Below are 13,349 nucleotides of genomic sequence, written 5' to 3'. Positions count from 1 at the left end.
CTGTGTGACCTTGGGCGAGTCACTTAAACGCCATTTGCCTCAGTTTCCTCTACTGTAAAATGGGGGTTCTAATCACATCTGTCCCTCGGGGTCATTGGAAGGATCCAGTGGTACATCTGTAAAGTGCGTAGCACAGCGCCTGGCCCACAGTAAGACGGCGTAAATGCCGGCTAGTGTTATTTATTATTAACATACGACTGTGGACAAATTGCAGGATCAGAGCATTCTGAGTTAGAAAGGGCCTGAGAGATGATTCTAATCCAGCCCCCTTATTTTACAGATGGGGAGACTGAGGCTCTGAGGCTGAGGTTACCGAGAGGTTAAGCGATGGGACCCTTCTGTGAGCCTCAGTTTCCTTATCTATAAAATGGGACTAACACTTAACCTTGCTTACATCCCAGAGGAAGGCCTTTGGTAAGCCTTGAAGTGCCATAGAACTATGAACTGTTATTGGCCAAGTCCAGGCAAATGCTGATGATCTGGGGTTTGTATGTGTATGCCAGGACAGGCTGGGGTGGGGGGCACTAAATCTGGGTGAAACATTATCAGGAGCACCAGCGTGCAGATCTCGAGTTATAGAGGAGCAGAATAAATTGTCATAGTGGCTGCATCTGGGGCCATTTTGTGAGTGTGAGAGACAGACAGACAGACAAACAGAAGAAGGCGAGGGAGAGTGGAGAGGAGAGATGCCCCTTTCGGAGTCTTGCATCTCCAAGCCATCAGATGTTAGGAAGTGTTTGGGCAGCCAGGAACTCTCAGAGGCCCGTCCTGCAGACCCTCAGAGCCGCCTCCCCACCCATCCGAGCTTGTGACCAGGATTTCTCTCCTCCTTAGTTCTCAGGACAGTCTCCCTGCCGCTCCCTTCCTGTCACTGAAGGGAGGGCTCTGTAAAGGTTTTTCATCCTAGCACAAAACAATAGAATCCAAAAGCTAGAAGCGACGTTTGAGAGCCACTCATTAGTAGTGGCAGGGAAACAGGCAGGGGGTAAATTTGCCAAACATGTGAGGAAGTGAAAAGAAGCCTGGAGAGCCTCCCAAGCTATTCGTCCCCGCTGTTCCTTGGCATGCCCAGAGAGCTTGCTCGACTCCCTGAATCTCCCCCTCAGTGTTTGTGGGTTGTAGGAATTGCAAGGGACTTCAGAGGTCATCCTGTCAGCCCCCTCCTCCTATTACAGATGAGGAGCCTGGGCCTGCAGAATAGCCCAGCACCCCACAGGCAAGAAACAGCTGAGCCGCGATTCAAATGTAGGTCTTTGAGTCCAAAACGAGCACTCCTTCGGTTACCTGAATATCTGTGGGGGGGTTTTGGGTTTTGTTTTTTTGTTTTGGGGGGGGGTTTGCTTTTAGGCAATTGGGGTTAAGTGACTTGCCTAGGGTCACACAGCTAGTAAGTGTCAAGTGTTTGGTCTGAGGCCAGATTTGAACTCAGGTCCTCCTGACTTCAGGGCCAGTGCTCTATCCACTGCGCCACCTAGCTGCCCCCTGAATATCTGTTAAACAGGGCTCTCTGATACTCATTTCTCTCTCTCTCTCTCTCTCTGTCTCTCTGTGTGTGTGTCTCTCTCTCCCCCCCTTCTCTTTCTCTGTCTCTCTCCTGTCTCTCCCCCTCTCTTTCTCTCTCTCTCTCTGTCTCCCCTTCTCTCTGTCTCTCTCTCTCTCTCTCTCTCTCTGTCTCTCTGTCTCTCTCTTGCCCTCTCTCTCTCCTCTCCTTTCCTTTCTCCCTCCTCTCTTTCTGTCTCTCTCTTCCCTCCCCCCTTCCCTGACTTAAGCTTAATATTATGCTTCAAAAGGTGAGGGAACCAGAATTCTGTTCTGGGTCTGAGTCTCATCATCAAGAAGAGACACTGGGTTGGCTGGGGTGGACGTGTTGAGAGCCATGTGGCTGCACCAGCTTAGACTTTGTGATTTTGAAAAAAGAAAAGACCAGTCAGCCCTGTCTGATGCACATCCTGGATTGTAGGAGAACATTCTTCAGAGGATTCAGAGAAAAGCATGAACTCTAGATCTCTGGGAGGATGCGAAGTTTTGGTGTACAATGAGAGATTTCTAAGTTTCCTTCCAACTCTAGATTTAGGGTCGTGTGTGTGTGTGTGTGTTGAGGGGGAGGGGGATCCCTGATCCTAAGAAGAGTAAACCCCATTGCTCAAGGTAGATAGGGAAAAGATGACTGGTAACAGAGAAACGTCTAGGCAGAATGGCTCAACTCTTATTACTCTGCCCCTGTTTTCTCTGCCAAGGCTTACAGTTTGGGCCTGAAAAAGATAGAAGCGGCAGGGCCCCACCCCCACCCCTCCTCCCCCGAATAATACCCAAGATAAGTAGTTTGCCCATTTCTTTCTCTAGCTTGTTTTATAGATGAGGAAACTGAGGCAAACAAGTTTAAGTGACTTGCCTAGGGTCACACAGCTAGTAAGTGTCTGAGGCTAGATTTGAGCTCGGGTCTGCCTGACCCCAGGCCTGGCGCTCTTACCTACTGAGCCACCTAGCTGCCCCAAAACTTAGTAAGGCTAAATGTGAAATCTGTCTTTCTTTTTTTTTAAATTCAGTAGGAATAAATGTAAAGTCTTTCTCTTGGGTTGTCATGTCTAAATGGCGGCTCATCTGAAAAAGAAATGGGGATGTTAATTTACTGCAGGTGCAGTGTGAGTCCACAGTGTGATGTGGCTACCAGGGAGGCTGTCTTGGGCCACATTAGAAGAGGGATGGTGGGGGATTTTTTTTAAATTTATTTTTAACAAAATTAAATGGAGGTTTCATTTTTATGTTGCCCCCATCTCCCAGTGTGATCCTTCCCCGACTTGTGCAGTAGTGAGACAAGGAATTCGTGTAAGCACCTACTGTGTGCCAGGCACTGTGCTAAGCACTCTGCAGGTATTGTCTCATCTGCTGCTCATGTGGTGTGGGAGTCTGTACGGCACTGGAGACAGAAGAGTAATAGCAGCTGACAGCTTGTCCCAGGGCATTTATCTGTCTGGGTCCTGTCCGAAAAGACAAGAAGCGCAGGAAAGGGGTAGACTGGACCTTGGACCCTGTCATCCTTGGCCCTCCCTGGGCCTCAGAGGAGGAGGTTGGACAAGAAGACCTTGTCCTTGCCACGTGAGCTCACTGCTCCTAGTATCTCCTTTGGGGACCACCAGCCTCTGATTGGAACCCTCTTCTTCCTCTTCTTTCCCCAGGTGCTGCCCAGGCAGCCACCGCCCCGTTTGGCCCCTCCCCCCATCACAGCAGCTTCCTGCCCACCAGCCACCTGACAGGTGAGTGAACGTGTGCACATGGGCAGCAGCATGGATGACCCGGGGAGGAGAACGTTAAAGAAAGATGAGGACGGGTCCAAGTGAGCCGAGGGGGATTTAAGAGAGAAAGAAGCAGATGGTGCAGCCAGCACGCTCCTGCCAGAAGAGTCTGTGCTAAAAGTAGCTACCTACCAATAAGCATTTATTGAGGCCCTACTATGTGCTGCGCACTGGGCACACAAAACAAAAGTGAAATCGTCGCTGCCCTCAAGGAGCTTACATCTAATCATGCCCTTCCGGTGTTATTAAGCATCTGCTGTGTGTCCAGCGCTGCCCTAGGTGCTGAAGATAACTGTTGGCCCCCACATGGTGACGCGGGGCACAGGGATGACTCCAGCAGCTCCTTTCCTTAGAGCCCCAGGGGCCCTGGCCATGCAGGAGCAGATGCAGAGTGAGGGGGTAGAGGTGGTGAGGCAGTGACTGAGCAGGCAGGCTCCAAGCTAGACCACGCAGGCAGATCCTGAACCGTCACCTTTTCCTCTGCAGATCCTTTCAGCAGGTCCAGCACCTTCAGCGGCCTCGGCAACCTGGGGAGCAACGCCTTTGGAGGCCTGGGCAGCCATGCACTGGGTGAGTGTGGGCCCGGGAGAAGGAGCCAGGCCCCAGTTCAGTCCATGCCACTGAGCACCATTAAGCACCAGCTACATGCCAGGCACAGGGGATGATAATAATAGGCAGTGGAGTGGTACTATTTGTCATTGAATGCTCAAAGGTGTGCAAAGCGCTTTACTTACATTACCTCGTTTGAAAAAAAAAAACCCAGTCCCTGTCCTCAGGGAGCATAATTACAGTCTGCTACAGGAGACCTAGGACAGGGTGAGGAATGATATGGAGAAGCCACAATAGGGCCGATGGATATCAGCCAAAATTTCTGGCAGTTTGAGCTGCCCCCAAAGTGGGTAGGCTGCCTTGGGAGTTGGTGGGATCCCCCCACCTTGGAGGGGGCCCTCAAAGAGATCTCAAATATCCTTGATTTGGAGATGGAAGCGACCTAAGAGGCAATCTAGTCCTACCCTCCCACTTTGCAGAGGAGAAAACGGAGGCCTGGTGAACTAAAGTTACGTGACTTGCACAGAGTCCCATGGGGACAGGGGTGGGGTTTGACCCCAGGTCCTCTTGACTCCAGATGTGTTATTTCCACCGTAGCCCATTGTCTCTCAAGGTTGTGTTGAGCTCTGCCCAAATCTATAGTTCAGGAATTCAGATCCCAGCATTTACTAGCTATGTGACCCTGGGTGAGTCTTAGAACCATAGGATTTGGAGCCAGAAGGGATCTGAGGGGTCCTTCTAGTCCATCACTGTCATAGACTGGGAAACTGAGACACGGATTGTTTTATCACTTTCCTATGGGCATCATACCCTTCCTAGGGAGCTCTCCTGTTCTGTTATCTTTGGGATGGAGAGGAGAGAAGAGAAGAGAGGAGCCAGGCCTTTTCCTGGGTTTTGGTTGCCTCTTCCACCATCCCCCATATTGGCTTGCATCATCTGTCCTATTCAAGGGCCTCTTTGGGACCATTCTTGGCTCCTTGACTGACACTGTGGCTCTTTTCCCATGCAGCTCATAACAGCATCTTTGCTCACAAGGAAACCCCAACCCTGCAGAACTTTAACCACCCCCATGAGCCCTGGAACCGGCTACATCGCACGCCACCCTCCTTCCCAACACCTCCGCACTGGCCCAAGCCCGGAGACCCAGAGCGAAGCTCATCCCTGAGCAACCATGACCGAGACCGTGACCCCGAGAAGGGCAAAGAGGAGCGAGATCGGTGAGTGTCTGGCCTGGCCTGGACTGGACCTCTCCCTGCCCTGCTATCGTGGTGGACTCATCCCTCCCCAAAGTGTCCCATGACTCTCAGTTATCCCAGGCAGACCTGAGGATGCACTGACCAGGGAGGACTTCATGGAAGAGGTAGGGCTTGAGCTATTCCTCCAGGATGATATTTGGGGATAAAAAGGAGCAAAAGAGCATTCCAAGAGGGGCAGATATCATGAAAAAAGGCAATGATGAAGGGCTGATCTTTATAGATAAAAAGTGAGGCAGTTGGCCTCATCGGGGCAGAGAAGGGGAGCTTTGGGGGATTCTGTAGGTGTGAGGATGCAGTGACGAAAATAAAGCGGTCCCTGCCCTCGGCAAGTATACGTTCAGTTGGGCAGAAAATGTGACATATTTATGTCTCCAGTGAGGAAGTATGAACCCAGGGCACCCTAGAACAGGAATGAATCCCTCAGTAGCCTAGACTGACCCATCCCAGGAGTCCTTTGCCTCCATTTTAATAATAGCTGCTATTTATATGATACTTTAAGGTCTGCAAAGCATTGTACAGATATTTGAACCTCACAAAAAGCTGAGAGGTAGGAGGATTTAGCTCATTATTATCCCCATTTCGTTATTGTCCCCATTTTATAGATAAGGAAAATGAGGCTGCGAGAAACTGTGACTAGTCCATAGCCACAGTGAGAAAGCCAAATTCAAATCCAGCCCACTGCCTAGCATACAGACAGGCAGCTGTGCCCACCTAGTCATGCCAGAATGAATGAGATATATCCCTTCTGAGGCTAGCCTAGCCCCTTTCCTGGCATTCCTTTGGGGGCCAGTGACCTCTGTCCCTGCACTGATGCCCTTTGGACCATGAAAACAGCCATAATTCCTCTAGGTAAGCCCATGCACCTGCCAAAGCTATCATTTGGTATTCTGTTGGGGGCGGGATGGAGGTTCACAGGATTGTCACATATCCAGAAAGAGAAATAAAGCTGATTCCCCGTGACCCCTGCCCATCCCCATTTCTAGGCGAGCCCATGAGTGCTTAGGTATTGATGGAAGCCACCAGTTTTCTGATTTACCCCTTGAGAAAAAAAGGTCATTTCCCAACTTCAGCCATGCTGGTGCCCAGCTCTTGGGTAGCATTTTAGAGCCGAGGGCAGAAATGTCTGAAACTTTAGCTCTAAAATCCTTAGAGGTCATTTAAGGCCAGACTTCTCATTTTATACTTGAGGAAACTGAGACCCAGAGATAAAGTGACTTGTGTGTGGTCACACAGGGAGGGGGAAAGCAGTTGAGATGGTATTTAAATGTATGGTCTTCCTTAGTGCTGTGTCCACTAAGAGCGTCCAAAGGGCAGGGAGGGGACTGGAGACCTCGCTATGCAAAATTTGTTTGAAGAGCTGTCCTATGGAAGAGGGATTCAGCTTGGCCCCAGAAAGCAGGGTCAGAAAACTGTGCAGAAGCATCAGAATGGTCTATTTCAGTTCAACAGAAGGAACTTTTTCAGTTCCATGAGAGCTGTCTGAAAAGGAGACTTCAGAAGGTTGCAGGTTCCTTTTCATTGGAAGGCTTCGGGCAGAGACTGAAGGCCCCCTTTTGGGAATGTTAGCGGGGGGAGTGGGGCACAATTCTTGTTCAATAGCCACTAGGGTCCCTCCGCACTTGGAGATTCTTCAAGATTAGAGAAAGGCAAGAGCCTGGTTGGACTGACCAGGGAGGACTTCCCGGAATAGGCAGGGCTTGAGCTGTTCCTCCAGGATGATATTTGGGGATAAAAAGGAGCAAAAGAGCATTCCAGAAGGGGCAGATATCATGAAAAAGGCAATGATGAAGGCTGGTCTGTACAGATAAAAAGTGAGGCAGTTGGCCTCATCGGTGCAGAGAAGGGGAGCTTTGGGGGATGCTATAGAAGAGAAGCTTGAATAGGGAAGAGCTGGGTTTATAGGCTTGAATGTCAAAATGGAGAGTTTATAGGTCAGTCAGTGGGGTCAGCAAACATTAAGTGCCTACTGTGCGCTAATAGTGGGGAATATGGAGGCACAAGTGAAACGGTCCCTGCCCTTAAGGGGCTTCCATTCTATTAGACTACAACATGTATCCAAATAAGAGAGTACATTTTTTGTACATAGTAAATTGGAGTGAGGGGAGGGAGCCATTAGAACAAGCTGAGGAAATAGGTAGTGTATGAGCAAAGTTTCTAAGGAAGCAGATTGTAGGGTGGCAAGGGCAAGGTGGCAATGGGTTCAAGATTCCATCTGACAGGCGCTGTAGAGCCACTGAATGTTGGAACCAGAGGAAGAGCAACGGGAGCAGCCCTCTGCATGAGGGCAGCTAGCTCGGCAGGCATTTGGGAGGGTGGGTTGGAGACACCACTTCAGAGGCTGCTGCGACCCACATATACCGGGGCAGAATTGACGAGGGCCTGGAGGCGGGTGAGAGAAGCGAGAATAGAAAGGAAGCAGGGGAGGAAGATACCTGGTTGGAGATGGGATCGGCGGGAGGTTTGCTGAGGGGAAGAGAAGGATAACAGGGGACTTTCAGGCCTTGGTGACAGAGCCCACCACTGCCGGCAGCAGACGGAAGGAAGCTGGGAGAAGGAGACAGTTCTGGGGGCATTAATTTAGTTTGAGACAGGTCAATTTTGAGATGCCCAAGAGTGACCAAAAGGAAGCTGGACACAACAGCTTGGAGATTAGGTTCGAGAGAGGTCAGAGCTGGGGTTGCAGAATCGAGAGTTCTTTGTAGAGAGGTCACAATCAGACCCCTGGGAGTGAATGAGGTCCCTGAGAAAGAAGTTGGAGAGTCAGAATAGAGGCTCCTTCTGAGAAGCAGAGGGCCACAGTGGATAGAGAGGCTCGGGATCAGGAAGACTCAAGTTTGTGGCCATGGGCCAGGTCACATAACCTCGATGGAGGGCTTTACCATGACGGGAGTTACCTTGGCCTCTAAGACCGTGTGTCTGGACCCAGAATTCAGGTGGGGCTGGCAGATAGTTCTCCCAGCTCTAACCATTATATAAGGAAATAGAATACTGAGGAAAGAACCCTGGCATTCACCTACAATGAGATAGAAAAAGGAAAAGTAGGTGATAAAAGAGCAGTAAGAGAGACAGGAGGAAAACCAGGACAGCATGCCTACCGTCAGGGGCTGAGAGAAAATCAGTTGTTCAGAAAACACTGTTTAGAGACTGGCTCTGTGCGCTTAGCAGAAGGGGAGCAGGATCTGAAGATCAGAAATGTCTGGTGCTACAGAGATCAAGGCAAAAGGGGGCCTGAGGAAAGTTTGGAGTTTGGTGGTTGGTACCTTAGGAAGAATAAGAGAAAAGGTGTGGCCTGGGAGAGAGGGCGAGTGCTAGGCTGGGAGGCAGGAGGACCTGGATGAATCCCACCTCGAGCACTTGCTGAGTCGGGTTCCAGTCCTGTCTTGGAGACTCTGGGCCTCATCTGTGAAGTGACTAGACTGGAGGACCTTCCTGCCCTAGCTTCCTAATCTCGTGACCCTTCCTTCCCTGAGGGCTGCCTGACCAAGGCAGGTTCAGTGAACGTGCCTCGCTGGATGGGCAAGTCTGTAAGACCGCCGTCGATAGAGAGAATGTACTTTCATCCAAGAGTAAACAGGAAAGCAGCGTAGAGCAAGAGGCGGGGCGCTCAGCTGGGAGACAGGCATCCCGGGATCTGGGTCCCTCGTGGTCAGTGTCTGCCCACTGTCCCTCATCTCTAATGTGATAGAGGAAAAGGTCGGAAGGGGAAGGAAAGGGAATAAGCATTTATTAAGTGCCTACTACATGCCCTGCGGTGTGCTAAACCCCTGGCAGATGTGATCTCATTCCATCCTCACAGCAAGCCTGGAAGGCAGGTGGTATTGTGGTCCCTGTTCTACATTTGGGACTGAGGCAGGCAGGTTTAGTGCCTCGCCCAGGCTTACAGGGCTAGGAAGTGACTTGAGGCTAGATTTGAATTCGGGCCTTCTCCACTCCAGGCCTAGCACTCTAACCATTGTATCACCAGCTAATGTCAGATCTTTGAGGGACCACCCAGATCTGTTCTTTATTCATTATTTTTTTTTTAATTTGGTGAGACAGTTGGGCTTAAGTGACTTGCCCAGAGTCACACAGCTAGTGAGTGTTATGTGTCTGAGGCTGGATTTGAACTCAGGTCCTCCTTCTCCAAGGCCGGTGCTCTATCCACTGCACCACCTAGCTGCCTCTATTCTTTATTTCTCTGGTTCCCCTGAGATGAAAGACTTGGGAAGGGAACAAGGGTCATGATAGGTATCTTTGAAGGGTTATCTTGGGGAGGAGAGATCTGGCTTGTGCTTTGTGGCCCCAGAGAGCAAGAGGAGGAGCTAGAGGCCTGAGTAAAAGTTGCGGAGGCGAATGTAGGCTTCCCGTAAGAAAAGGATTTCCCTTACCCATTAGGGGTCGCCTCAGGAATGGAGGAGGTTCCCCCTCTTCTCCCGCCCCCAGTCCTTAGAGGCCTTCAAACCAAACCAAGGCTGAATAACCACGTGCTGGTATGTTGTTGTGAAGTGTGAGTAAAACTAGACAGCCATTACCTCCCAGCACCAAAATCCTGTTGTTTTGTGACACCAGCCTCGGAATGAGATATTTAGAGGAAGGTGACACCATCTTAAGAAAAGTTGATGCACAAAATTCCAAACTTACAAAATTAGCTCGGGAGGTGATTGTTCACGTTGCCAAAGGAAGGTCTTCTTAAATAAGGAGAGCTCTTCGTGCTTTAAAATAGACATGAGTTTACTCGCGCCTTTTCGAAGGCATGTCTGCCCTATGGAGTGTGTTTCTCTGGCACGCCTGGGTGTGGAGGGGGACGGGAGCAGCCCTGTTTCTGGCCCCTAGCGAGATGTTTGTTTCCCCAGGGACATCATGGACAAAAGCCGCCATTCTAACCGGTCCTCCCCAGCATCTGCACCTGTGACCCACCAGATCAGCAACCTCATCCGTAGCAACAGCCAGACCTCCATCGACCCCTCGCGGCCGGCTGGCCTGGGTGAGAGGGAGCTGCCAGAGCGGCTCCGAGATGCCCCGTTGCCTGAGCACAAGGTGAAAGAGAGTCGCTCCCCGATGAAGGAAGCCCCCAGCCTGGAGAAGCGGCCCTCTGAGGACAGCGGCAAGCCCATCATCCAGTCCGTGTCCCCCTACAGCAAACCCAGCCTCAGCGAGAGCCTCAAGCTGAGCGGCCTTTTAACCACCAAGGAGCTGGAGAGGAACCCGGAGCCACTGAGCGACCTTTCCAAGATTAAGAATGATGTCAAGGTCAAGGAAGAGCGCAAGGAGGATGGCGATGTGCTGGTGGTGGGATCGGAGCCCTCCCGGGAGCCCCCTGCAGCTCCCTCCCTGCACGGGCTGCCCCTCACCCACTCGATGGCCACTTCAGTGCCCCTGGCCATGGGTGGTGTGCATCCCATCAGCAGCGTGAATGTGTTGGACCGCTCCCGTGTGATGACCCCGCTCATGGGCATGAGCCCCCTGACTGGGCGGGAGAGGCTCCCCCACCCAGGCTTCTCATGGGATCCACTCCGCGACCCTCTGAGGGACGCCTACCGCAGCCTGGATCTGCACCGTCGCATGGACCTGCAGCTGCGCTCAGATCCCTTGCATCGCATCCCGGCGGGCTCCACCTTCTATGACCACGAACGCCCCTACCGGGACCGGGAACCCCACGACTACACCCCTGAGAGCCTGCTGGAGGCCCGGCGGGAGCACCAGGAGCGTGAGCGACTGCAGCTGCGTGAGGAGCTGGAGCGCGCCCGGGCGCACCACCTGCACCCGCCGCCCATCGACGGCCACCTGGCCCACGTGCCCTCCTTCATGCCTCACCTGAGTGGGATGCACTACCCCAGACTGAGCCCATCTGCCAGCGCCCTGCACAACGGGATCCTCAACAGGACCCCCCCTACGGCGGCGCTGAGCGCCCCGCCCCCCCTGGTGCCGGCCAGTGGCGCCCGGCCAGCCTCCCCACGCAGGACTACGCCCCTCACGACCTCTGAGGCCAGGGACTACTCCCCCTCCCGGAACCCCAAAGAAGTAGAGGCACGGTAGTCCCGTTCCCCCACCCAGAATTTTAAAACTCCTGTACATAAACAGAATCTTTTACAAAATGCACTGCTGTAAACTTTTTTTTTTAATGTAAATTTGTAGAACTTTAAGCACAGTTCCATAAATCCTGGGGGTTATACAAACTTTTCAACACAAAGGTTGTGTAGCAGGGGAATTTAATATATAGCAGATTCTGGTGATTTGGGGTTCGTGCACAGAAATGGGTTATTCAAAAACAAACACAAAAAAAAATCGTTTGTACATTTTTTTTCCCAAATGTGAGAAGCATTTTTAATGCATTTGTATTTTTTTTTAATTTTGTGCTCTTGACTCGCTTTAAAAAAAAAAAAGACTGGTTTTTTTGTTCTTAGTTTGATTTGCCGTTTAAAGTCCTCAGCTTATTACTGAGATTATTCCCAGGGTTTCTTAAAGTCTTATTTATGGAGAAAACTGTTATTTCATACAGCGCACTGTGAGGCTCCCAGACAAGACCACCCGGTCCCTTCCCTCCCGTTGGTACTTTGGAACCGAAGTTACAGATATATATTAAAATAATTATTAATAATAATAATGTACAAAACTGTTTGGTTTTTGCCTTATTATATTATGCAGAAATTTAAGAGGGATTTTTTTGACTTCTTGTTTAAAAAAAAAAACCAAGGAAACAATTGTAAATATCCTGTTAATATAAATGTAAAACATTAAATTCTTAACATAAGTAGACTTTATAAAAAAAAATGGTTTCTAGAACCACTCTGGTTATTTGTCAATAACATGGTTACAAAACTCCTCTGCTGTCAGTGGGGAACAGTCTCTAAAGATAAAGGTGGCATCGATATACTTCACCTGTGCAAGAGCTCCAAGACAGGTTTCATTGGGTGATGGGGAACAGGAGGGGGTAGTTACCAAAATCCAGACACCATACCACACCCAAACCAACTTGTAGCTTTGGAAAGAGGACAGGAAAAGGGCACGTCCTGGAAAGAGAAAGATTTTGCTTCTCCTACACACAGAGATGGTCTGCTATGGGTCAGGAAGGGGTAGGATAGGATGGAGGGGGTGCAGAGAGACACTCCAGGTAAGGATTTGGGTGTCCTTGCTGACCATGCAGGGAGGCAGGAGGGGACTGGCAGTTTCCAGGGCTAGCAGAAACTATTTTCTATGGACCTTTATGATAATTGTGCAGTGTTCTTACTGGAATCAGTAAACAAGACAAGTAGAATTTTAGGAGTGCTAAAAAAAAAAGTCTACTGGTTGATTTTTTTTTTTATTAAAGCAGAAGAAATTCTGATATATTCTCTCTAGTACATGAAGACCATCAGCTGGTGTTTGTTTCCGTGTGGTCCTTTGGCCTTGGCCTCTGTGGCATGACTTAGTTTTGGTTTACAGTTTTACTTTCGTGCATATATATATAAATACACACACACACACACATATATATATATATGTCACCATGTTTTCCTTGCTGTACACCTTCCTTATGTGTTTATTTTCCGATGCCCATGTTTTATATAGACATCTCTCTATCCCGGGTGCTTTACCCTCGTTAATTCTTCCATCCACTGCTGTTTTCTTTCCTCAACGCTGTATTCTCCATCCCCATCCTCCCCTCCACAACCCCCTGTAATTTTGAACTTTCTGTTTCCTTGTAGATCAATGAAGATAAATACAACATTGACTTTGGATGAAAAGATGGTTGAGTGTTTCTGTGTCTTAGTTTAGGCCTGGTTCACCCTGAGGCTATGGCATATCGACAGATGTGCTCAGCCAGAGCTTTTCAGGGGGTGGGGAATGAGGAATGGGGGTGGGGGTGGGGGGAGAGACCTGTGCTGCAGAGGAAAGGGAGGCTTTTGGCCTGCAAAGGTCCAGCTCATCCCAGTAGAACTCACCTATCTTTGGGCAGAAGTTCACAGTGAGTGCATACGGGACAGTCCTTCACGGGTCCCCCTAGTCCAGCCACATGTTACACTCTGGCCAGCAAGAAAACCTTGATGAATGATTGGCTCAGTGGATAGGTTCCGCCCAGCCCAGGGAAGGAAAAATGCCCTGGCCTTAGGAAGACAAGCTTTCATTGTCACTTACAATAACTGGTATTTGTGTAGCACTTCTAAAAGTGTCCGGATTCCTGGGTTTGGCTCCTAAGGTCCCACAAAGAATGTCAACTTGCAAGAGCAAGGCTGGGCACCCTACCCAGGCCCCTTCATCTGGATGGTACCCAGTAACTAGGGATTCTTCACTC

General features: G+C 50.2%; 1 protein-coding gene across 1 annotated transcript in view; it reads left to right on the top strand.

Annotated features, from left to right (window-relative positions):
* Positions 1-12,801, top strand: part of FBRSL1 (fibrosin like 1) — a 318,374-nt gene extending 305,573 nt beyond the window's left edge. Inside the window, 4 exon segments of the mRNA XM_021004315.2 lie at positions 3,177-3,254; positions 3,780-3,863; positions 4,852-5,059; positions 9,931-12,801. Coding sequence (XP_020859974.1) covers positions 3,177-3,254; positions 3,780-3,863; positions 4,852-5,059; positions 9,931-11,113 — 1,553 coding nt within the window. The 3' untranslated portion in view covers positions 11,114-12,801.
* The last annotated feature ends 548 nt before the right edge of the window (positions 12,802-13,349 follow it).

This window comes from Phascolarctos cinereus, unplaced genomic scaffold, assembly GCF_003287225.1.
Source record: "Phascolarctos cinereus isolate Bilbo 61053 unplaced genomic scaffold, phaCin_HiC Scaffold_4;HRSCAF=312, whole genome shotgun sequence".
Lineage (NCBI taxonomy): Eukaryota > Metazoa > Chordata > Mammalia > Diprotodontia > Phascolarctidae > Phascolarctos > Phascolarctos cinereus.
The sequence above is the reverse complement of the archived record's forward strand: the minus strand, read 5'-3'. Positions and strand labels throughout refer to the sequence as shown.